This window comes from Antennarius striatus, chromosome 20, assembly GCF_040054535.1.
Source record: "Antennarius striatus isolate MH-2024 chromosome 20, ASM4005453v1, whole genome shotgun sequence".
Classification (NCBI taxonomy): Eukaryota; Metazoa; Chordata; class Actinopteri; order Lophiiformes; family Antennariidae; genus Antennarius; species Antennarius striatus.
The window spans coordinates 5337572-5363669 of record NC_090795.1 but is presented as its reverse complement, the minus strand read 5'-3'; the positions used below and the strand labels follow the sequence as shown (position 1 = coordinate 5363669).

Here is a 26098-nt window from a genome sequence, read left to right as displayed (position 1 = left end):
GAAAGCCCCTTTACTCTTTCACAAATTAAAAATCTCATGGCTGATCCCCTCCATTGCCCTGGCTTTCAGATATTGACCTTGTGCTGCTACAAAATAGCTTCTTCCTCACTGCAGGATGCCATAATGAACCAATACAATGACGCTCCAGTTCACTGCTCACCTCTCTTTGGTGTCTTTTGGGGTCTTTGTTGATATTTGTCAGCCTCGGATGAATTTGGGCAATAGAACTCTGCTGTTGTCGAGCAGCAGACTCAGACAACTTCAACTCTCAGACAACTCTCAGCATGAAAGAGGGAACTTTTGGTTAGAGATAAAAAGACTTTGACATTACAGGGAACAAAAATCAAAGAAGTGACTTGAATAAAGACAAAGCACCATTTTGAAGTCAAATTCACCATGATTTGAAAAGGACAAGCATTTATGAAGCAAGCATTTTTGTGCTAACACTGATTTTTTTTAAAAACTTTTGCAAATTGTTAAGTAACTACAATGATAAAGACAGATGGGACTGGCTAGGACTAGTCAGCTTTGTCTTTACACATGTTAAATTCTTGTCACATCCAGGCAATTCACCATAAAATCTGACTGCTTAGAAGGAATGACCTACAGTGTGCCACTGTGATGAAGGCTGATTTAAGTCTGATCCCAGCCTAGTACTTTACAGAGTAATTTGAGGTAGAAGCAGTCAAAAGCAGTTGTGAGACTAAGACATGTTGAAGAATGCACTTCTGCCTTTCATCCATAGTATCGTATCATGACCTATGAAAGTGTTGTAATATGTTATATTTTTTCATTATGGGAATCAGTCCTTAATTGACATAGTATTTTATCCATATGGCCTACATTCTTAGTTTAGATCTTATGATTCTGTAACAGCAACTGTAAATTTTACACTCTGCATTGGACAAAAAAACCACAAAACTATTAAGTAAATGCTGCCAGAAGTAAAACAAATAATAATGACAACACCTAAATATAAGCAATATAAATAGGTTGTCACTCAGTCTCAAAAGGGAATGTGCAAATTAATTCATATAAATGTAATGGTGTGTGTTTTTATTATTAGGTGTTGGTCCTTATCAAGGTAGGCCTTTCTTGTCAAACAAGTCACCTCCATGCTTAATGAATTCAGGCTATTATTAATTTATAGCATTGGTATTGAATTGCTTGTGAAGCCATTTAGTTGTACGACAAAAGCATTTTCTAAAACAAGAATTTGCAATGGAGCACATGCTTTTGTTGGGAACAGAAATAAGTCAGAATCTAATTGTAAACAGCTCGTTTGCCTGACCGTCTGCCATCTCTGTCTGTACGCCTCCCTGAAGAAAACAGGTTGGGGAGCTCGTGTCTCCCACCCACAATGCATCACCGCTGCCATGTTTGTGCGCTGTCTGTGGATGGAGCCCATAGCCGCATAGAGCATGTACACCTTCCAGTTTCGCGGTTCATATTAATATAATTGTGAAACTTCAGTTAAAGACTGAATGTGCTCTCTATGTTTATAATCACACTTTAAGCGGGACGTGTCTTGCACAATGTCAGCTAAAGCCACGGGTGAGTAAATTCAGCGGATTTTGTCGACGTTGTTGTTAGCCATGTAGCTAAATTGGTTAACAATGCTAGCTTAGGCTAACAGTGGTTTGCGTTATGGCCACATTAACCGTAGGCCCCACTGTTGCAAAGTTAGCTGAACTTGGACAATAGTCCCCACCTATAGATGAAATAATCGAATGTTAACTGAAACAGCTGTGGCTTTAAATTTATAGTAGCGGTATTTTGGAAGTTATTAACGTGATAAAGGAACAGGTTTTTGGAGCGAATTTGTTCACTAGTTTGAGCTAGCCGCTAGCTAAGTGAATGAATTCAGGGCCAAATTCCGGTCTACGCATTTTTCGAAATATGTTATATTGTGTTTATTTGTGTTAAATGTTTTAGTAATGACGTTTAAAATGCTCTTAATAATTTAGCTACATATATTTCTTACTAGCGTATTCGCAGTCGATGCAATGGTAGTGTTTCAATCTCGCATTCAAAAGATCTGACCCGAGAGTAATGTGAATACAGTTGTCTTGTTATAGTTACTACATTTAATGCTAGATATGTTAACATGATCGTTTAAAACGAATAATATTTTAATGCTTACAGTGTAAGCCCTCATTATCTGATACAAGATCGGTGACGGTAGTTGACCTTTATACAGCAATCATCGAGAAAGAACGTACTGTTCTTTGACATCTTCGTTTTACACGATATTCTTACACTGTTATTTTTATTTTATAGCTTTCACAGTTGCTGTTTCGTTGTTGACTAACAACCTTGGTATAGTTAACGTCTACACATGTGGTTTAAGCTGTAATAATAATAATAATAATAATAATAATAATAAACCTTTATTGTCCCACATTGGGGAAATTTGTGGAGGCTAACATAGTTATGGCCTGAGAGACACATTAGAACAGTGGTATTGGTTTGGGAGACTCACAGCGTCACTGAAGCTGGATTCAAAGCCAGAATATCTTCACCCAAAGAGACAGATATATTTTCTTTGCAGCCTTTTTATCAAACTTGACAGTTGAAGACGTAAACATTTGTTCAGGCATGTTGTCCTAAATTGGTGTAGAAAAACTATAAAAATTCACAGCTCCTTAGTTTATGGTATGATCTTAATGTCGGCATGTATCCCTATTTCTGCATTGTTCTTAATGCAAACACACACCTGTCTACATTAGGCTGTCTGTATGCAATCAAGCACTCTGGTGCGACTTGCATCTGTTATTCTGATCTTAATTATCTGTGAAATATCTTCTTGGGTATAAGTATATTTTTTTATGGTGGCAGACAAAAAAAGTGATTAGGTTGAACTAATAAAATAACAGATAGCTGAAGCTGTTTGACAAAGCCACACATTTCTATTACAGCATGTGCGGAATTTGCACACCTTTCAGTTCAGATGTTTGTGACCTCAGAACTAGAAGCATGCAACAGACCTTTGTGTGACTACCACAAGTCATTGTTATCTGTAGAATTTTTGCCTGCATTTACAATTTTTGTTGAGGAGAAGAAACTGTATCGTAAAGCCAACACACTTCAATAAACTTTAATGACACTTTTTCATTGTCAAATACATAGTAACTGGAATTTTTCAGTTTTTTGTTGTTTCCAATTTGATGCTGCATAAAATCTTTTGTATGCTTATAAGTAGGCTATCATTTTTGAAATTTCCTCTATTTTTTCCAAAATAAATTTTTAATTTATACATTTAATGGTTTGCTTTGCCTTAGCTACTATTTTTCAACTTTTCTCCATTTGCAGAGTGACAGAATGCCACATTTTAAACAGTAACATGATAAATAAAATCTATTAAACTTGAGTGAATGGAGCATATAAGGTGGAAAGATTGTTGTTCCCTAGCATCAAACTGTCGGAAGTGTAAAAAGTGCTGGAATGACTTGTGGAGTATTAGGATTAAACATAGGTTAATATCTAGTTTCCATATTCAATGTTTCTTGTCTGGATATATTAAATAATAAAGTACTGTAGCTCAAAACACTTTCTGCCTCAGCAGTCAAAAGAAAGAGTTGTTTGCCACATCTGCTGTGTACCATGTTGTTGGTACAAATGGCATTATGTGCTTGTTGTTGATTCAGATTACCATGAGAGAATTAGTATGGTGTGCTAAACATTTTTGTCTGTAGACCAAACTGATGTCAATCTATCCATAAAAATGGATAAAAAATTTAATAAAATTTTCAAGAAAAATCTGTGAATGAAAGTAAGTGAAACTGATTTTCTCTCGCAGATTATGACTTTGATGAATATGACAAACCCGGTGCTGAGCGGTCACGCAGGAGGAGAGGTGACGATGACAATATTGAGAGGTAAATTATCTTATCGTAATGTCATGTCAGTATACTAAAAAGAAAAAGCAGTTTAAAACAGCACAGCTCTGTCATCTAACTAGGCTCTTTGTTCTCTTTCCTCCTTAAAAGTGATTTTGAAGAGGATTTACTTGAGGATGATTGGCTCTCAGGTAAAAAGGTAAGAGAAAAAAATTGTTGCACGCTGTCTTCCTGAGTTATATTTATAACATACTTGTTACCAAAAGATACACTCTGTGGTGGATCTCTGCTTGCAAGCAGGAAACAAAAAAATAACATCCGGAATACTGACCGTTCGTGTTGGTAGAAAACTGTTGTTGGTTAGAAAATACAAGTGAACAGTTGAGTTGTAGCAGGTGGCTCCTCCACAGGGGCAAGTGTGGATGTGAACCAGGGGGATGTACAGTGTACCAAAAAGAACTATGTTGACCTGCCCAGATTGCCTGCTCCACATGGGAATAAAGCATCCTTTGGGGTTGGAGGTGATCCCCTGCCCCCCACACTTTACATGTAAATAAACGAGGAGCTCTTTTCAGTAATTTTTTTTCAAATTTACGTTTCAGAATCCTTCAGAAGCATCAGATGAGGAGCTGAATGATGACCTTCTACAAAGTGATGAAGAAGATGTAAATATGAGGTATACTTATTGCGCAAATGCCCTTGTTTCGTTCAATTTGTGTGTTATTTTTAGAGCTGCCAGAGTGAACCTACAATGTTCACACATTTTACCATCATAAGTATTTTCAGTTTTCCTAAAAATCCAGATGGTTTGTTAATTTTCAGTGGCCTGGATACAAATCTTGATCCCTCATATAGCTTCAGCACATCCTATGACCAGCAAGACAACTTTGAGGAGGCGGACTATGCAGATGATGTTGTGAACCTTGGTGCAGAGGGCTGTAATGAAGGGGATGAAGAGGAAGTGGGGTACCAGCAAGAGGGGGAAGAAGAGTACACAGAGGGGTACAGCCAGGACGAAATCACAGAGATGCCTGAAGACCAGGCAAATTACATCGACGAGCAGATGGAGGGAGACGATGGCTACCAGGATGAAGTGCTAGACATCCAAATCAATGAGCCTATAGATGGTGAATTTCAAGTGAGTTCTCACATTTGCTGACTCACATGTTAAGGGCAGCAACTGCACACACACACACACACACACACACACACACACACACACATGCACACACATCCTCCCACTCCCTTTTCTGTCTCACTCTATTGTATTCTAGAGATAATGTCAATTTTCTTGTGTCAGTGAGGGGACAGTCAGGATTGAAAATCTATTCAGGAGAAGGAGATGTTGGTTTGTGTTTTTGGACAGGGGAGGATTAGATTCATTATCACCTCCTGCCAGTTAATTTCTCCATCTTGCTGACAAAGTTTGTGTTGACAGCTTGTTTGGCATGAGGTAATGCACTCCTGTCGCCTCCAAATCTGGAACCATTGTGACCTTGGGGCCTGTATCTTTGGTTGACGAAGAGGCTGCTTTGTGACAGGGAGATGTGCTGCCAATCGATGGAGGCTAATGTGGGGGGCTTTTATCTCTGGCTTTAGACTGAATCTGATAGTCTCATGCAGGTGAAAAGATTATTGACCTTACTGAGGACGTGCCATACAGTTTTCTAATGATTGATGTGAGTTTCCCTTTCATTCGTTTCCCGTCCCTCTTAGGAAGGACTAAGAGGATCCTAGATAAGAAGAGATCCATGTGCAAATGTCTTTTATAGGCTATTTATCAAGGTGTGATGGTGGTTGGCACCTGACAGAGACGTATTACCCTAACTTCCCTAAACAAAGAAAAGATGCTGACCTTTTTTGTGAGAGTGTACAGCTCAAGTGGATGCCTATTTTGGATTTTGGGGAAATGTGTGCAGGTGTGGATTTGTCTTTGTATTATGTGTAATAACTGTTTACAAGGTCAGTAAACTGCCTGGCCTTGACATTTTGCTTACCGTGGTATTCATTGAGTGCTATATGAAACAGTTTAAAGGATTAAGCTGTTGTGCTCCCATGAGGCAGCCTGTCCAGTTTTCCGGTTTGGGGAGTGATTTTTTTTCTTTCTGCATTAATACGGGCTGCTGTTTGGCAGGTTAATGGAGCGCAACACAAAACAACCCGTTATGACCTACACTCTGACCTTATTTAGCCATGACTTTTTGTTAGAGCTTGTAATGCAGGTTGGCTCTTTGAATTGTTTTCCACTCCTATACATTTAGTAAGAGTTTGCTGGAATAACTCAGATGTTCATTTTGGTGGAACAGATTTATGTAATTATGGAGCACAATGTGGTCATGACCCAGAATGTTTACATGTGTGTAATGTTTTTGACGTGGATTCATGAACCTGCCGTGTGGCCGGTAACAGAGAGATTTTCAAGAAGTCACTAAATGATATTTTCACCATCACTGAACTAGGGAGGAGTGTTTTTATCTTTGCCCGCATTTTTGTATATCATGTCAAGCATTTACATCTCATTGAATTTCAAATTCTGTCAGGAATAATAATGAAGCCTTGCCCCCACTGTTATGGTAATTGAGATTGGGGGCAGGGGGGGGCGGTTTACATGATATTTCTCCAAAATCCCCTCTATAGCACTTTAGTGTTTTCTACATGCTTTGCATGTTTATTCTTAAAATAAAAAGTTGTAACAAGTGCGTCTGCAATTCAAATATTCAATAATTTATTATCACCAGCATGACTTGTTTTAATTAAACCATTAAAGTAAGATAAAATGGACTTCCATGTCATATACATTCATATTTCATTAAGATTCTTTTATGTTTGTTTGGCTCATCCGCATATATCTTGTGTTAATGTATTTACACATATTGTACATACATAGTTGCTGACTGAATGACTGGGCAACCATACAAATAATGTTCTCACTGCTGTAACTATTCTGAATGTTTCATCAATGTTGTCTTTGAAGGAGGATGATTATCAGACATCCTATGCTGATCAACCTGTGGATATGCAACAGAAGGAGAACCCTGAGGAGGGGGTAGGAGGAGAAGAGCACCAGGAAGAGGAGGAGGAAGACACTGCTCAGACTTCTCAGGTCTTTGACACAGAGCAGGTATTCTCCAAGTAATAACTTAGACTTTGTGTTGCGATGGATTGTGGTTATAGATAGTTAATCATTGAGTATTGCCTCCACCAACAACAGTTGCAGGGTTGTTTTTTTTATTTTTTTATTTTTGCCTAAGGTCATATTGCCAGTGGTGGTGAAGATTTGTGCTCCTCGCAGGCTTTGTTCAGTTTTTCTTAACCACAGCTCAGTGGATCAAGACTGTGGTTTTATGGTGCATCCAAAGCAGGGTTGTTTCAGGCATAAAGTTGATATTAATTTTAATTGTGTAGGACTTTTTCTCAGAAAAGTTTTCCAGTAGTAGAGATAATTTGCAGAAGTAAATGTTTGGTGAAGTACTACATTGCAAATCCATTTATTCTTTGATCTATGAAATTCCAAACAATGACAGGTTTTGGCGAGTGCAAGATGTCATCTTCAATTTAGTTTTTTTTGTGTCTCAATCACAGTCTAGAAATTAAAAAGATGGATTTACTGTAAAGGAATAATCAATTTTTATTTGTTGTTGTTGTTGTTGTTTTAGAAATTTGGTGTGAGTTTTTCATTTTATAAACATTTGCACCCATTAAAAATTGCCAATGGAATGTGTTAGAATGTTTCTCAATTCTGTCCAAAACCTTTTCTCAGGTAGAGGATGTAACGAAGGAGGAATCTGATGAGGAGGATGAGGAAGATGGAGAGTCCGGTCGCATACGATTCAAATCCGAGAGGAAGGATTGCCCTGTTGCCCGGCTGGCCGATGCAAGTAAAAGGAGGAATATCCCGGAAACATTAGGTACAGATAAATCCAGTTGATCTCTATTTAATCTTTATTTTGTCACAGCTGCAATTTAACAACCTGTTTTGCTCTTCTGCCTCTCGTTAGAGTTGTCTGAGAAAGCCAAGCAAGATCTGATGGAGTTTGAGGAGCAAGAACGGCAAAAGAGACAAAACCGTCATGGAGGTCGAGGAGGCAGAGGAGGAGGTCGAGGAGGCAGAGGAAGAGGAGGTTTCCCATCTTATGGAATGGTAGATTTTAGAGGAGGAAACAGAGGAAGAATGAATGACCAGAGGCTGCCCCTGATGGGAAACCTGGGCAAACAGGTAAACCATTGTGCAGCCATCCGGCTGAATAACTTTAACGGTCTGGACTGAGTAACATCTCGTTCAGCACTGAGCCACTTGTCTTGTAGAGTAGCTAAAGGAAGTGTTTGGGCTCCTGATTTACCCAATAAATTTTTTAGTAGAAGGGGAAGCAAGCACAGTAGAAAGCAGGGCCAAAGGCTGTAGTATGGGTTTTTTGCAGCCAGCAAAATAAAGGGTCCCCCTGGGAAAATTTTGAAAGTAAACATTTAAGATGGTGCATTTTTTCTTTTGCAGTAAAACTTTTGAAAATATTTCACCTTTGGCTGAAATTGAATTTTTAGGTACACTTTTAGATAACTGGATCAAGAATATGTTTTTTCTTCAAGAAGTTGTGTGACCCATGCCCAAAATATGCATTGTTAATGTTTGTTTTTAGTTGATGAAAATTATTATTACTAGGTGTATGGCTGCAAGCAATGATATTAATTACACCCATAGAGGAAGTGTGTTTTTACAAAATGCTTTTGTTTCCTGATCTTTTCCAATCAGCTGCCATCCTCCCGAATGCCTCCTCCTCACCACCTCCATCACCAGCAATCGCAGTCACAGCACCACCACCCTCTGCATCTGAGAGGACCGTCTCCCTTCCAAGAACACGGACGCCCACTGGCCCAGCCTCCTCTTCAACCCCTCATCCCTCTGCGCATGGCTCACCGGTCCCCGCCGCTGCGACCCCAGATGGAGCCAATACCTCGAATGATGAGCTCCCCACCACCCAACTTTCCCCACCACCACCAACAACAGCCCCCACAGCCCAAAAACATCCACATTAACCCACATTTCAGAGGCCCGTCATCGTCCTCTGTACAAGGTAGGTTCATGCACAGTCACTCAGTTTTTTTTTTACATCACCACAGTGCGTCACGGTTAATATTATTAAAACTGACTTTTTAATCTCATGAATGTCAACAGTTTTATCACCTATGCATTAGCAGGGATGTCAGCTCCTTCTCTTAATGCATAAGTTACTCCAACCAATACCAAGGCTTTACTAAACGATGCAGGGAACTTGGAATGAGCACAACATGAAAGAGACATCAGATGCTTATTATATTTGTTTATATCAGGAAATAGTCTTACGTGTAATTTTTGGAGGAAGGCCATGTACATAAACATTTATGAGATTGCATTTGTACGATTCATTTATCCATTGCATTGTGTATTGATATGAAATATCTTTTTTTTGAAGACTCCCTTTTAAAAAAAATTTCAGGTATTTTTACATAACGTGAATGTACCCTTTGTCTTGAGGAAAGTGAACGTTAAAGACCCATCCCAGACCCAAGTACTCTGTATGTCGGAAATAAAATATAGAATATTTTACTTAATGACAAATCAGTACATTTTTGAAAATTTTGCAGCTCCAGTTGAAATATAAGATGCTGCATTGAGATGCACAATGCCACTATGGCTTGCTCTTGTCTTCCCAAAAGGTGTCTGGATTAGAATGTCATTTTGGTGTGTGGTTGAATGACAAGTGAATAGCTCTCTCAGCCAGTAATGGGTTTATCCTCCATTTTTCTTCTGGCAGCATCACCGTTTCATTCCCTGAGATGGGTTTATCTGACTTGTCTATCCAGGCCAAGATTGGAATTTTGTTAGCAGACAATGTTTGTGTGTGTTTATATCACTGGGTTTAAGTGTGCCTCAGAGTCGTGGTTTGCTACTTTGAAGAAGAAGGGTTCTGGAAAATTAAGCATTGCCTGTGTTTAAGGATAAATGTATTTGTATGTTTTTTTTACATATTTATTTGGTCAGGTAATTTTTCAAATGAAAGATATCAATTAATGGTTTCCAGGTGTAGACACAGAAAAACAGTTGTCTCATCCATATATTCGTTCAGTATGCCAGTGATGTAATTTTTCCAAATGTTGTCAAACACCAAATGTCTTATTTTTCATTAGTAGCATTTGGCAAAATGTTCAAATATATTTAATATTTCCCTGAACTCCCTGGTCTATCCTCAGCTGTGGAAAAAATTGAAAAGCAACCCTGATATTAAAAAAAAAAATCCGAATGTATGTCTGTATAACAGCCTTTAGCATGGACATGTCTAATTGGGCTCCTCCTTTTTTACTATCGCAACCTTCTTCTGCTTCCTACCCCTCATTTTCATTCCTCTCCCCCCTCCTCTCTTCACCCCCTTTCTCATGCCCCCCCCCCCTCTCTATCTCATTGCAGTGCCCTTGATGCCTCCTGCTCAGAGCCAGCCCAGACCTGCTGTGAGTCCTCAGAGGTTCCCTGTGAGTAGCAGCTGCTCCTCTCCCTCCCTCTCGCCTCACTTTCTCTCCCTCTCCTCACGGTTAACGTCCCTTTTTCTGAGGGCAATATCATTATAGCAATTAGACCGCCTGCTCTGTCCAAATACTGTTAAAGCAAATCTGTAAACACTGATATGAGTCTGGCTCCACAACTGGAAATGCGTGATAGGGGCTTTAGGCGGTAGACTTTTGGAGGTCAGGGCTGCAGTAGCGGGACTTAGTTAGCAACTCTTCATGGATGGGCTGCGGCTCAGACTAGCCAGCTTGGCACATAATGGAATTGAGAAACCAGGATATACTGCCAGTTAAAATTCGCTTTTCTCAAGTTTCTGTCCCAAAGGCGCGAAGACCTTTTTTGAACGTTATTTGAATTAATGAAACATGGTTGAGGTTTGAAGGGGGCAGGGTGAGCCTTTTTCGTATTTTCCAAATGCTGAATTTCACGTTAGAGAAAAGGGGTTTTAAGTCAGTGATTTCCTCTCAGAAAAGGTCTTTTATTTCACTCACAAAGAACCCATCTTAGAGATGACGGAAATGCCTTTAAAGTCATTACTCTACTGAGGGAAATGGCTCAGCCAGCGAGTCAGCCAAAGAGCCTGAAGTTACTCCGTGCTTCTAGTTAATGATGTCCAGGCATCAGGTGGTGCAGCTACTGACTGACATCTTCCTGGAGAGTGCATTTTTTATGGATTTATGCAAATTAGCTATCGGAAAATAGCTGCATCCAATTGCATTCATGTGGATTTACAACACTTTTGCCAAATGAGCGTAGGAGTCAATCTTTGTGCAAAATAAACTGTTATTTACCTCTTTTCCAACATTGAGTATCGTACTGTTCCTGCTCATTTGTCCTTTTTCTACATATTGATGGCTCAGTAGTCGAGTGCTGTTTTGGCTTTTATCAGACTGTAGGTGGTTGGGGTAGAAGGATATTCAGTCGACTGCATAGCGTCGGATTTCTCAGCTGTCAATCGCGTTTGGGCCATTGTTGCCAAGGACACAATTTGAAATGCAGGTGACACACCAGCCAGCAACATTCCATTTACCACTGGGCTCCTGATTACTCATGATTATCATACATTATCATCCCATCAAATTTAATTGTTAAAAGACGTCGCGGTGGGGTGGGGGGCAGGGGGGGTCGTAGCCTCTGGTATAACCACATTCAATTTTTTGCGGATAGAGATTCGGCTTGAAATATTCATCCCAGAACCAATTAAATGTATTTGAAATTTCCACAAGTTTAGATAATGACAATTCAGTTGACCACCAAAATCAGATGCCAGAAACTGCACTATTTGGAAATGTTCTTTTTTATTTTTTTTTGTTGAGGGAAATGTATTGTTTTATATCATAATGCTTACATTCTTCTTTGGTGGCGATGGTCACAGTCCTTTAACTTTTTTGTTAAATGCTACCATATCTTGAAAACAAACACTATGCCTCAGTGCCATTAGACCTTCGGGTATTAGATGAAAGAAATACTTTAAAACCCAGAAGCGGAAAAAAAACCCCCTCTTCATTCATTGTTTTTTGAAATACTTTGACTTTTGGCCCCTCTCCATTATTTGCGTGTTGATTATCCCCTCCTTGCTGCAGTGTATCCTTGCATCAGTTACACATTGAGCAGCCCGCAGCCTGTTTATCAAGGATTAGAAGTGAGAGAATGAGCTGTTATTTGAAAGGAATTATGTGGACAGTAGACGCCTCATTGTGCAGTCCTGCCTGTGTGACCTTTTAGAAGAGTGTGATTGCACCCGCATTGTGTTCCCTTGTCTTTGTAAGCCCCCCTTGATTAACTTTCTGTTAAGCAAGTTTGTGGGTCTCTGGCCTTCTATCGTTAGAACACCTCTACCTTCTAAATACCACCACGCAGTGGTGGAATAAAGATGGATTAAGCCTTGATAGCATCTTAAGTAATTTACAATAGGCTTGGAGGAGGTAAGCAGCCTATTTGTGTAAGTGCCACATGTTGAATAGCAGGTTAAATATTTCAAAAGAGATAGATGTTTAAAAGAATAAAGAAGATGGTTATGAGGGGGATTCGAATTTCAAGGAGGGATTAAAGGGTTGTTATCTAGTTTTCCTTGGGAGATAGCTGGGGAGTAACGTGCATGCAATGAGTGGAAAGCTGTCAAACATACGAAGTGGTTGAAACAAAGGTGAGGCCACTTATCCCCTCCTGAATTACCCCTTCCTCGTTAGAGATTTTGAATTTAGAAGGTTTCTCAACAAAGCTCCAAGTATCATTAATGCAGGTTTGCAAACAGATTCAAACTGATGTGTTTCTTTAATATTGGCATGCATGTTGATGTTTACAACTCCGAATTCTGCTTTTTAATTACCCTAGTCCTTACAAGCGCTGGATACTCGGTGCAATCCTCAACAAATTCCCATTTTTTAAATTAGTTTTGAGTTCCCAGTTTGACCTATAAGTCATAAGTTTTGTGTTTTCCCAGGGACCGGGAGACTTCCAGCAGCACATGTCTGGTAATTTTGGTCAACCCCAACGACCCCCTCATCACGTAGAACCCTTCAGAAGCCGGCCACCTCTTCAAATTCCCCAAGAGAGAGAGCCCCTCTTTATGGGAGGTGAGTCCTGCACCCAGCCTTCACAAGAGTTACAAAGCTCCCATAGCATTTTAAATCCTTTTCGGCATCACCTCTGGCAGAATACCTACAGGCTATGCTGGTAGCTTGCCGGTGCTGCTCTATTAGCAGCATTCATGTTAAATGCATGTGTATATATACATCCAAATGAGCCTTGGAAGTTGCATTAAACATCTGTATTTTTTATTCTTTTTTTTTTTCATTCACAGTGTTAATGTAAAATTAAATATAGCCTTCCTGGTTGTTTACTGTTCCACCTTGATGGAGTTGTCTGTTTTTGTTTCCCTTTGCTGTAACTGAGCAGTCTACAGAGGAACTGACTGATGAATTGAAATTGGCTCTCGCAGCAAAAAAAAAACCTGACGTCTTTCTTGTGCTGTTCTTGTTGTTTGATTGTCCTTGTCTGAGTACAGAGCACACCGAGTCAATGCGGTTTCCAGGACAGCACATGTTTGATCACCAGGGCCCCAGCCCTCTAATGAACAACAGCCCCAACCTCCACCACCAGCAGCCGTTGTCCGACCATTGCCACATGGGCTTCGGTCCGCCAGGACCAGCCTTCAACCAGCCCGGCCAGGGTCCTCTCGGACTTTTTCCCAGAGAACCACCTAGACCCAACCTCCCTCCTCACCAAAGCCATCAGGGGATGGTTGGTGTAAATCAACCAGGCGGCCCCCCTAACCAGCCCCGACCCTTTATGGGCCCTCGTCAACCATTCGGTCAACAGGGGAACGTTTTTCCCCCTCCACAAGTCCAGTTCGGGATGCAGGTACGACTAAGAGTAAGTGACTTTCTAACCAATAAACATCAGTGTATTTGTCTGTGTGTCGTGTGATTGTTACCTCCTCCAAACAAGTGATGTTTTTACCTACGGATATTTGATGTTTTTCCTGTCTGTAGAAGAGTTACATTTTCGTGAAGAGGTAGGGCGTGGCTCAAGGAACACTATGTGAGATTTGGTTGAAATTCAGATCATCACCTGGATCCTGAATTTTTTTTAAGGGGTTCTTTACTATTAGAGGATGGAGATCCAAGTAATATTCTGGAACCAGTACTCCGGAACAATTAAACTTGTGTGGCTCATAGAAAATGAGCTACAGTTAAATAAAAAATGATAAATTGACAGATTTACAGCTGTAGATCTGATTGTAACAGAAGCCATGCTGATACATTTAGGTGTGTGTTTTGACAAGAGGAAGCTACTACTTTTAGTGAAATATATTCTTTCTTGAAGAGCTGTTAAACTTGGGAGGAAGGGAAGGAAGGCTGTCATTGTCACTGTGTATTATTATGAGTCCAAATATGATTAGACTATTGCTTTTTGATATGGTGACTCAAGGTGAAATCCAAACTATAGACAGGTTTGACTCTGACCGCTGTTTTATTTATTTTGAATTTGTATGATTATTTTGACGGTTTTAACGATACATATTCCTTTTTTGCAATGAATTTATGATTTTTTTATGGCTTTGCTCAAGATTATTAAAATTGCTGAGGGAACAGTGATGGCTAGACTTCAGTTCTGATCACACGATTGAACTACACTGTCACCCTCCCTGCTGCTGAACCAAAGTGAAATACTCATGTCTGTTTGGCACCTCTTGCCCCCTTTTGGTCAGCAGACACAGACAAGAGCTCCCTCTAGTGATTGAATCGATGTTATTGTTTTGTCATGAAGATGCTTTAGGAAACCAGTTGGAGATAATGATGTGCTGTTGCTCTTGTAAAGGTTTCAGTTCAAGTAAAATTATTGTTTTGTGTTACATAGAACAATAATTTCTGGTTGTGCTTGTTTGCTCAAATAACAATTGTCTTCTTTCATTGATATTTCAGGGCTTAATGCATGGTCCTCCTGTCTCTCAGGTTCCACAGCATGACACCATGCCATCCCATCAACCTTTGCTACACCAACATCACAGGCAGGAGATACCCCATCACCAGCAACACCTAAATGTCAACGAGCCTCGCCCCATGATGCACCATGGCCAGAATGCCTTTCACCAACAGCAGACACATGGTAGCCCAAGGCAGATGACTCCCCACCTTCAGAACCCCCAACAGCGAAGCATGTCTAACAGGCACAGGATGGTATGAGATTCATGTGTTGTATCTATCTACCGAAGTATCCATCATCTTCATACGTATTCATAGTTTGGCTTTTCTTCAGAACGCACCGATCTCCAAGCAAATGCAGCACCGTAACAGCAACCTACGGGAGCTCCCCGTAGCACCTGGCAACACAAACATGAACAGTGCCCGCCCTGCCGCCAACGTTAGGCCTGTTGCCAAGGCAACACAGGGGGTGCGTGCTGGGCAGAGCAATCAGCCGGTCCCTGCCGGTGGCAGAGGAAGAGGCCAAGTTGCTGCCAAGAATGAATCGCAGCCTACGGGGGAAGGCAGGACAGTGGTTCGTAAGGAAATCCCAAGCACACTGTCCAGCACGGCACCACAGGTCAGCTTGTTAACACTTGTGTGGGAATAAAAACAATGAATCAGACAAACCTTAAATATTCTTGCATAATTGGCATTTTTTGTGTGTACTATATTAAAATGTATATAATGCTGTAAAAAGATGTCATTTATTCTATCTTGTCCTGTTAGTTTCAGTGTTCCAGGTATTTTAAGCTGACCCAAATTGATTTGTGTGCTCAGAAGAATTCACATGTAGTAAATGCCCAATAAGAAAAAGCTTGTTAATGATGGCGGTCTCATTCCACTGGGCACAACAAATCAATACTATTGCATTTTTCTCTTGGGTTTTGCCTTTGATTACTACTGAGTGTCAAATCTACTGAAATAGGATACTTAGCTCCATTTCCAATAAGTGGTATTCATATTGTTATATGTTTTGTGCAGAACCCAGAGGAGGATGAGGAGACACGGCAGTACCGTATTAAGATTGAGGAGCAGAAGCGCCTGAGAGAAGAGATTCTGAGGAAAAAAGAGTTGCGACGACAAATGCAGGCTGGTGTCAGAAAGAATCAGCTGCTGGATAGGCTCAATTCCCAGTCCACTGCTCCAATCCAAACTTCGGCCCCGTCACAGATACCAACTTCACATCCAAATCAGCAAATGCCAAACCCTGTAGAACAACACCAACCACCACAGACGCAGCAGGAACAAAGACAAGGACAGATGCAACAGCAAAGACAGTTTTCTCAGAAAACACTGCCGTCATTAAATCAGACTCTTTATAACCCTAATCAAGTCACCCCCGTCCCTCCTAATGGCAGTGCTCCAACTCCTACACAACACCCCAATGTCAAGGCAAGGTTCCAGATGGTCAAAGGCAGCATCCAGCCACAACAGAACCCCGGTCCTGGTCTAGACCAGCCGTGGAAACAACCCCAACAAAATCAGCTTCAGCTGCTACAGCAAAGGAACTGTGCTGTGAATAACATAAACAGACCTTGTGCTCCAGTTCAGTCCAGTCAGATGCCCCAAAAGAATATACCTGTAATGACTTCGGTGGGTTCTGTCCAAGTTCAAAGTCAAGGACCTAAACCTGGGACAAAAAGGACTGTGATGCAGCGGGCCAAGAAACCTGGTATCGAAGGACAGCAGGTGCCGCAAAAAGTCCGACTCATCAAACTTTCGGGAGCGGTGAGCGTGTGAACTCATTTTCTTTCGACAAAGTCTTTTCTTTTTCAGTCCGACATTTATGTGATCGTCCTCAACCGATTTTACCTGTGAGGGACTCGACAGTTTTGAAAGGAAATGCCACTGATATCTCTCACACAGTCTGTTTTGTAATGTAAAAGATGTCTAACCTATGGGAATGACAATGTGATGTCTGTGTCATTTTGACGAAATTGATCTGTTAAAGTTTCCTTTCTTCAGCTTCGGGAACTGGTATTTAAGTTCCAATACCTTTGTGGACGTTGTACCTTTCAAGCGCAGAAAGGCTGTAGGCATTAACGAGAGCGGGATGACATTTATCTGTAGAATTAGGGACATCTCATCACTACTCTTAAAGGTTGATATCCTCTTTTAAGGGCAGAGGAGTACTCTTTCAAACGTTAGAGAGTAAAACAAGAATTACAGCAATGCCGCGTATTTTACAATTACTCAAAGTGTCATAGCTGTGACCTTAATTGGGCGTTAATCTTTATTGAAAAATCACAAAGACATACATGTTAAACATCCATGCTTATCACTGATGGGACGTGTCGGTATGATGTGATAGTATTTGAAATAAGCTGCTTTCCTACTGTCCCAGAGGATCAAGCCAGCAGAGCCAAAGTCAGAGGCTGGCTGCAGATGAAGATAACTGGGTGTCAGTGTGTTAATGGAAACCTGCACAGAGCTATCTGATGCACTGCATGGTGGAGGGGGTTAAAAAAAAAGGGGGGGGGTGTAAGGCCTATAGAGGTGGTGAAAATAAGATTGTCTAGATGCTCCCTCTTTTACATTGTTCTGCTGTCATCAGTGGGAGCTTGAAAATGTTATCTCCTCTTTTTTGTTGCTCTCACTCTTCCTCTCTGTCAACCCTTGGCTGCTTTTTTCCATCAGCCCATCTCTCAGGTGCGCTGCAACAAAAGAATGGCAATCCAGGACCCTTGTAATTAATCTTTTTCGGCTGAATGGGGGGGAGGTGGGGTAACATAATACCTGTGTAAGAAAGTTGCCACTTTTGAGGATTTGGATTTGTATGGCTTAGGCACACAGATAAGAGGCAAATTATATTTTCATCAGGGATAATACAAAGCAGTGCAAGACACAAAAGCTGGGATGGGGGGTAAAAGGGGGGATGGGGTACACATCGAGCTGCTGTCGTTCCAGTGTAATGCAGCTTAGCATTTGATGGGTGCAATCAGGAGCCGTGATTTCTATAGGAGGGATTAATCCATTTACTCTCAACTGGGGACAGGTCAGAGATATAGCCTCTTTTCTTCCTCTGTATTGATCTGTCACATCTCTGCACGGAGCGGAGCTGGAGACGACCTTCAATTCCTCCCTGCGTGTCAACAGAGTTGAGCTGTGACTTTATTCGATAATGAGACCATCACCTTGTTGGGTTGATCTTTTATTCCCCACAGATATCTGATAGGCATCCATTTCCAGTGCTGGTCCATTTTCCATTTGCGATGTAGATTGGACTTTGAATTTCTCCGTTTGTCCATAAACAATCCTTTAGCCTAAATGGAGTGTTTTGTGATGCCTGCAAATGAAGATAGAGGCTGTGGTTTTGTGTAAAGCGACTAAAGCGATTGTCTCCCATCAGGGAGGAAAGGGACCTGGAACAAGTGACATTCAGGAGCAGCAACAGGACACCTGGTCAGCACCGCCAGTCAACCAGGCCATCCAAAGGAAGGTCACCATGGCAGGACAGCAGCAACAGGGAGCAATCGGAACACCGCAGGCTAGCCGAGGGGCCACGGGCAACCCACAGCAAAACAGGGTATGTCGCAAATGGGTCCACAGCGTCTTCTGTGCCGCGGACACCAGCAATCATTTCGCCTAAAAGATCTATATTAACAGTGCAGAGTATGGAGTAATGCAGCTCTGAAATAAAAGATGAAATGTCTCATGCAAAGTTATCTTGTGCCGCCGGCGCTACCCAGGCATTCAGCATACCAATCGAAAAGTAGTGGTAATAAGACAGGACAGTGTGCCAGGTGCAGGAGTATTGACAAGCTGAAAGCAGTTTAACATGTGGGGGGGCTACACGAGGTCCCCTGGCCTCTCTGCACGCCTGTCACCATCAGGCTGCTGTCAAAGTTACCATACTCACTGACGCTGACAGGGTAAGGCAGTCACCATAACGCTCGCATGGCTCCATCTCCCTTTCTGCTCCCCCACCCCACCAGCACACACACACACACACACACACACACACAAACGCACATACAGCATTTCCACTACTTCTTTTCAGGGTCTCTCCCTCCTCCGCCTCCTCTTCCTCTGCAGCTGAGGAAACATAGCTCCCACTCCCGAGCTCAAATAAAGATCTGCCATGCCACATGCATCGTGTTCTGACATAGATATTCTGTGGCGGAATATGATAAGTCAATCACTGGAGAGCTCAGCGAGTTTTAGAGATGCAAGAGGAAAACAGTCTGTTTAAATTCTCATAGAAAACCTCTGCACGCTTTTCCTCATAGTTGAATTTTAATTTTTTTTACCTCACATACCTAATCTTTCCTCATCGGTGCAGGTGGTTGTGTCGGGCCGGGGCCGAGGTAGAGGGGTTGGCCAGATGGGTAGAGGTCGTCCAGTGTCCACAAGACAGACCCAAAGAGGCACAGAGAGTGAAAGCTGTACAGTATCCATAGAGGGCCTCTCCTCATCCACGACTGACATTCAACTGAAGAACCTCCTCCGGTCCATTGGCCCCATAGAGGTAGGTGCAATTTAAAGCACTCAATATAGATAAAAACACTGATGCAAGGGATTCTCCCATTACTTCTACATTTAAACTATTTACCTCTTAATGATAATTTCTTGCACATACCAGATTGGCACTCACATTTTCTTAGTGGTTCCATAGCGCCCCCTGTCATAATATTCTGGTAGGTGGGGAAAGTGAATTAATTAATTGATTTGCCTCCACCACCCTCGCTCCACCTAGTGGTCAAGGAATGTATGAATGTATTCTAAACTATTTCTGTGCGCCACAGATGTTCAAAATGATGCCCCAGCAGAGGAAAGCAATCGCCAAATTTTCCAGTCCCCAGCATGCAGCAAGTTTTCAAATGAGCTTCCACAGGTAATCAATACTCCTCACTTCTTCCTCATATTTCTAAATGTACTAATTAAATAATAACCATATGTTATAGTTGGTTTCCAGTGTGATGGCTTTAGATGCTTAGCAGTCAAATAGATTGTATGTAGCGTGGTGAGACGATGGTTCAAACACTTTCATCACAATTACCACACAGGCACATGATTGATTTGTCCCACATTGACGTGTCGCTCATCGATGGATGAGGAACGCAATCAGAGCCTCGGCGTCCTGAAGTCTCTTTCTCCCAATCATGTGCGCGCTCCATCCGGACAGAGGAATATTTCTGCAGCTCTTTATGGGTCTCACACATCTCTGCACAGAAGCGTCGTTCGTCCCCTCCAACAACATGGAATAGTGAACATAAAGACCTTGACTGCAAGCTGCAAACGATTGTCCATTGTTCTATAATGGCATTGATGAGACTTCAGACTCTCAATCCTGTTTATGTAGTTTGTAAAGAATTTTTAAACATCTTACAATGACCCTAAGTAGAACTTATTACGGGTTAATGGTTGCTCCCCTGCTCAGAGTAATTCTAAAACAAACAAAAAAAAGATGCTAATTCTAACCAGAGATGTCCACATTGTAGTTTTTACCATTTGTGGTTTGCTGTTTGCTTCGGATAAAGGATGTTGTCTTTAGTGGCAGACGACAGCCAGACTGCTCACATGCAGTCGCAGTGCTTCTTCCCGTCTGTAGGTGGAACTGTTTCATCACTTAGTAGCGCCTCATTTTTTTACGAGCTGTTGTCAGGCTGACGGATCTCAAGCAGTTTTTGGTTGAATGGCGCCGCCTAGCGGAAGACGTGGGTACATGCAAGGCGGATGGGTACAGTAGTAAATGGGACAGGAACAAACATGATTTGAGGAATTGTAAATATTGCAATTCTTGTGTAAATTCTGTGATGTTTTTCGGTGTCCATGCTGCTTATGGAATGGATTGTTCAGATTAGTTGTTGTCAGTTTGATCCTTTGGCATTGCTACTTGTTTTGTCTTTTAACTGTTATTTGGAATTAATTTTGAAGTAACACTTGGATACATATTTTAGTTGTATATATGAGAGTGGAGTTGTATGTTTGTAGTCGTATGTTCTGGCTTTCAGGGATTTTGTGGATAGACTTTTTTTAAAAATATATGTATGTACACATGTGTATATATTGTTTGAACATCTATCATTTATTTGGCAGACCAGAAAGTATTACTTCCAATTCTTTGCAGGATACACATCCAAAACTTCAGTGTTTGCTTGTTAACACATGAGTGCTCCACTGGTAGAGCTGAAGCAAATCGACACAACTATAAAAATGATTTTATCCCTGAGATGAGGAGGAGTGGAGCAGAGAACAGGGTGACTTCACCCTGAGCCAATAAAGTAGATGTTTGGCAGCAAAGCAGGAGAATAAAAAAAAAAGATAGTAATACTGACTGCATGTTTATATTCAGATATCCGCTATAAGTTCTGGTCTCTTGCTTGTATGGAGCGACTTTCTGAAGCTTTTCTTCAGGTGTGTGAGAAGTCTTGTAACATCACAGAAATAAGTATGTTTTAATTTTCCATTTAGCCTGGCGCTCTTCTTTGCAGAGCATGAAAAACACCAAAAACCTCAAATCTGCTAAATGCTTCAGTTCTGTGTGATCATTTGGTTAATGAAACATCATATTAAAGTAAAAACCACACCTTAGGTTCATTTTATTCTCCAGATTGCCATTTCTTTTTTCTTTATTGCACAGATGCTTAAAACAGAAATATCCCTAAGTGTTCAATAATTATTTTGAGGAGAGAATGTTGTTTTCATTATCCTTTGGAATGGGACATAGTAAGCAGAGGGGGCAACCATTACCTATGTAGTAATCATGTAAATAAGTAGAGCAGAACTTTCTCTCACCCTGTTGTGCATCCAGTTCAGTTTCTTTGTGTTCTTTACATAAGATATGTCAACTAACAATTTTTATATGTAAGGATATGCTGTTGTGTCCAGACATAAATCATTTTACAAGTGTTTTTTTTTTTCTAATTCAAAGCCAAAATGAAGAATGACTGGACCATGTTTCTGTTTATAAAGACGCTTGACATACAGTTAAAGGGAAAACAAGTAAATAAAAACATGGCCAATATACCGTGAGCATGCGGGTATGTGAAGCCGGTTCAACTTCAGCCCAAAGATGTGTGGTTGTGCGTGATGTTCATGTGTCTGGTACCTTTTACATCCAATAATGTGCTGCACTTTATTCAGTGATGCTTGACGTGTTTTTGAAGTTCCTGGGTATAAAATTTGCAATATATCACATATACTTAAAAAACAACCTATCCTGTTAAGCAAGAAATACTACCTCGTATAAATTCAGGAAGGTGCCTTTGAAATTTTGGCATTAATTTATTTGCTACACATCCAAAAACATTTTAATCGTAGTTTTTTGAACTGTGATTTCATGCTAATGTCCAGCTCTGTACAGCCCCAGCATGCTAACGGTAAATAGCACGAGGCAAATTCAAGTTTGCAGCATCCTTAATGATTTCACTGGATTCTGTGGGTTTTATTAAGCTACAATGCAAAAGCATACTTTTTCTTTACTGGTTGTTCTTGTAGTAATTCTTGGCTGTGCATCTGGATGACATCACAGATTAAGGTTTTGGTTCCTTAAACTTGAGGCAGGTCACCAGGGCTGCATGTGTGAATCAGATCAATCATTTTAAACGCATTTTTCCTAAACTAGCTGTTACTTGAAGTTAAAAAAGAAAATGAAAAGAGCTGCACACTCATTCATTCCTGCCAGTCGGTTTCAAGTTTCAAAGGTATTGATTTAAATTGGGTGTCTGAAAATGTCTATAACTCCCAAATGTCTTTAACTCCCAAAAATTCCATCTCACCTGTAAAACTTGAGGTTATGTGGTTTCATGTTTTCTATGTTGTACGGTTGTGACGAACTGACTTGATGTTTTTTTTCCTTTTATTTTTAGTTCAAGTGCTGTAGAGCTTTTTGTTCCCTTACGATGTGTTCCGTGTCTTTCGTGTTGTGCATTACGCTTCACGTTTAGAACTGTGATGAATCCTGTGGATTTGAAAAAGTACTGGCAATGCCAGTCATAGAGTTTACCAGTACAAGACGTCTAATCTTGTCACGATAGAACAGATTCATATTGAATCTATTTGTACCTTAATTTAAGAATTCTGTCTGTTTGGAACTTTCAGCTCGGATTCTATTTCAGTTGAAAGTGGTTTTCTCTGTTAGCCTACAACCTGATTAACAGAAGGCTCTGTAGCTAGCAGGATATATTTGCACTCACATCACCTCATATAGTTGCAGTAGGTCATGAGTATTTAAGTTATGTCACATGTAGGTGGGTGGGGGGGGGGTTGGTGTGCTTCACTGTGGAGCAAAAAACTAGCCAGGCAGTGCTAACTTATCCTTTTCCTTTCAGCGGGTCCATTGGGTGGAAAAACAGCGCCGACATTCTCCAGACTGAAATAACCATTTTATTTTCCCTTTCTTCAGGTCAAATCGCTTCAACAGAGCATTCAGCAGCAGTCGCCGCGTCCCAGGTCAAAACCGATGGTTCGGCATGTTTTAGCTAACCGACTCATTGTCCCATTTTTGGCCATTCAACAATTTCTAAATCTCTGCTATAATTTTTCTGTACATAAAGATGACTGTTGCTTTTAGTTGTTGCTTATATTGTGTTAAAATTGACTTTGTCTCTCTAATGTAATTATTTCTGTTTAACCTTTAAAACGAGGTAATTTGAAAGCAGTTGTGACTGTTTTTAAAGACATTCCTCTTTTTCTTTGCGACGATAAGTTTTGTCTTTCTTGGTCCCACTAATATTTCTAGATTTTTTTTAAAAAAGTAGAGAATTCCTGATATTAAATAGCGTTGGCATCAGTTAGTCTTAAATTTTCAGATGACCTGCGTTGTTTTGTCATTTACTTTGAGAAAATCAGTGTTTGCGTTTATATGCTATTATTATTAATACAAAAGTAAAAATGATTCATTACAGAAAGTGAATCAAACGAGAGAGTAAAAACATACCGAACCATCGGAACGGTCTGACGCTCATGCTCTTGGTCTGATGTGACCACCGGTCTGCACGGTGTCTCAAAATATAATGATTTTCTTATTAATACATGGATTTTTCAGCAGCGTTCCATAGAGAGGAACCGCCGTCCAGCTTCTGTCTGATCTTTGTCACTTTTCCATCTTTAACTCACACTTTGCTTTTAGGCTGCAGTGAAGGTTTCCATTTCCTTCCATTCCTGCTTCTCCTGCCATTACCTTTCTTCCAGCCTCCTCTTTTTCCTTTTTCCTTTCTTGACATCGTTTCCTTGATGCTGCTGTTGTTGTATGAACTGAAAACTTTTGTATCAAGCAGGGTGGCCTACCTGGATCACCTTTGTTTGTTAGCCCAGTGGATGGAAGGTTTCACCTCTGTGACGACAGCGAGTTTCACAGAGCAGACACGTTACTCTAAAACCAAAGGTCATCCCAGCTTCTTGACATATATTGTTTGGTTGGATGTAGAAAGAAAAAAAAGACACTTCAGTTCTTTCCTCATCTTGAAGAATATGATTCAGTGACTGACTATCCAACCTGAGATGAGTCCATCCTGTCATGTGTTCACACTTCGATGTAAAACTGGAAAATATTCATGACTTATATTGGAAAAAAGAAACTTAAATCACTGTGAAATTTACTGTAAAATGAGACTGAATGTTTTTAACGAGAATGGAACTTTTGAAGCAGATGGAATATTGATGAAAAAAAAAAGATTGATGAAAAAAACAAACTGAAAATAAATAAATTCCTTGATAAATGTAGCCGTGTCATTGTGTTTGTTTTCACTGTGAAATCGAACATGGTTGCTAAGTGACTCCAGAACAACTTGGTTTGAGATCGGCACCATCCAGGTCAGAGGTGGTTCTTCACTTCTTTCAGAGAAACATCATGGGAAGTAACAAAGGTGTGTTAATCATATTTAGAACCAGATCTTTTAAAAAATATGTTCTCCCCCCAGTTTATGCTGCCGCTTGTGTCTCAAACACTTGGCCGGCCGCTGCAGCAGAGGAGTAAACGTAGCCTGCAAAAGACCGAAGAGCTGCCATTTGCAGAACTCTCTTAGAAACGGAGAGTTTTTTGTTTTTCAGAATGCCAGACTTTTCATGTTTGCAAATGTCAACATTTGTAAAAGCCGTCGTTGAGCTCCAGCAGACTGAGGGCCCCCGGAGGGATTAGAGAAGGCTCTGTTTACCTGCTCTGAGGAATGCTGCCCTGCACGGACGCTTTTGTATCTGTCAGGGACCCAAGGTCACAGCGCTGGGAGAGATGGGCCGCTTTGTCCCTCTCCAAAGTTTCCACCTCACAGTATCAACAACAAAACAATGTGAGCGACCTGAGAGAAGGAAATGGAATTCCTGCTCATGTTGCTACAGTGTTCAGAAACTCTGGTTCAATGCCCCCTTTTACCTGTGATCGCCTCGGTGAAGGATGGGATGTATTTTTTAAATTCTTATGAGAGAAACTTGATCACTTCACATTTATTGGTATTAGAGTCATTCACTTGATCCTCCACTTCTTTAAAAAAAAAACAATTTAAAAAGAAACGCTTAAAAGCATTTAGGACTGTATTTTCAGCCTACAGGGTTGGATACGAATAAATTCAAACTTTTTTTTTTTTTTTTTTAAAAGAAGCTGACGTCATTTTGTGTTGCAACTGCAGTGCAAATTTTTTTGCACCATTTCTGTCAGTACTGGTGTTTCACCACTTGGTGTCGCCCTTGTACAACATCTGACCAGGAGATCCTGATGCTGGAATCGTTCTAAAACGACACTCATCTAAATGACACACACACACTCAAAGCATCTCCTCGGTGCAAAACCTCACTATTAAGTGCTACATGCACGCCATAAGTCCTTGTGAAAATATTGGAGGATTACAGCGATTTGTTAAGACTGACAAATGTTTTACTAAGCTGTTTAGACAAAGCCTGCATTTCTTCTTTTTGGACCGGACTGTCAGTTCACTGATGGAGCAATCTGACCTCAAGCTGCAGACACCGAGAAGCGCGTTTAGGGCCGACAAACAGTCTTGTGTTTAATTTGTCTGCGAGTTAGAAGTTATTTGCAGAGGGCAAACCTCGTTAAATCTGACACGGGCTCTCAACATTTCGCAAGCACGCAAAAAAAGGTAGTTCAAAGCTCCATATTTTTTTTTTCCCATTTTGTAAAAGATGGCAAACAGAGTGAAAATGTTTGTTAGCTCCTTGTCAGTGAATCCCAGTCAATTAGAAAGGAAAGCAACTGTTGTGTGTCAATTCTAAGCACACAAAAATGATCGATGCGCTGATTTCAAACCTCTTTTGTGTTTCCCATGAAGACAAAAACATGTAACAACTGCAAGTTTGAAGAT

General features: G+C 40.7%; 1 protein-coding gene across 5 annotated transcripts; it reads left to right on the top strand.

The window, feature by feature from the left end:
• The first annotated feature begins 1384 nt into the window (after window positions 1-1384).
• Window positions 1385-24506, top strand: rbm33a (RNA binding motif protein 33a). Of its 5 annotated transcripts, none has more exons than XM_068343788.1 (19): window positions 1385-1554; window positions 3800-3878; window positions 3990-4038; window positions 4442-4515; window positions 4695-4977; window positions 6814-6960; window positions 7600-7747; window positions 7838-8055; window positions 8587-8908; window positions 10279-10340; window positions 12818-12950; window positions 13382-13749; window positions 14802-15056; window positions 15136-15420; window positions 15825-16571; window positions 18193-18369; window positions 19126-19311; window positions 19589-19677; window positions 19850-24506. In XM_068343788.1, the coding sequence occupies exons 1-19, from the start codon at window positions 1536-1538 to the stop codon at window positions 19896-19898; spliced, it is 3690 nt and encodes a 1229-aa protein (XP_068199889.1). In that variant the 5' UTR covers window positions 1385-1535; the 3' UTR covers window positions 19899-24506. The 5 variants fall into 5 exon arrangements, with proteins under 5 accessions (XP_068199889.1, XP_068199890.1, XP_068199887.1 ...); XM_068343789.1 differs by having other exon boundaries at window positions 4662-4977; window positions 13382-13737; window positions 14832-15056; XM_068343786.1 differs by having other exon boundaries at window positions 4662-4977; window positions 13382-13737.
• The last annotated feature ends 1592 nt before the right edge of the window (window positions 24507-26098 follow it).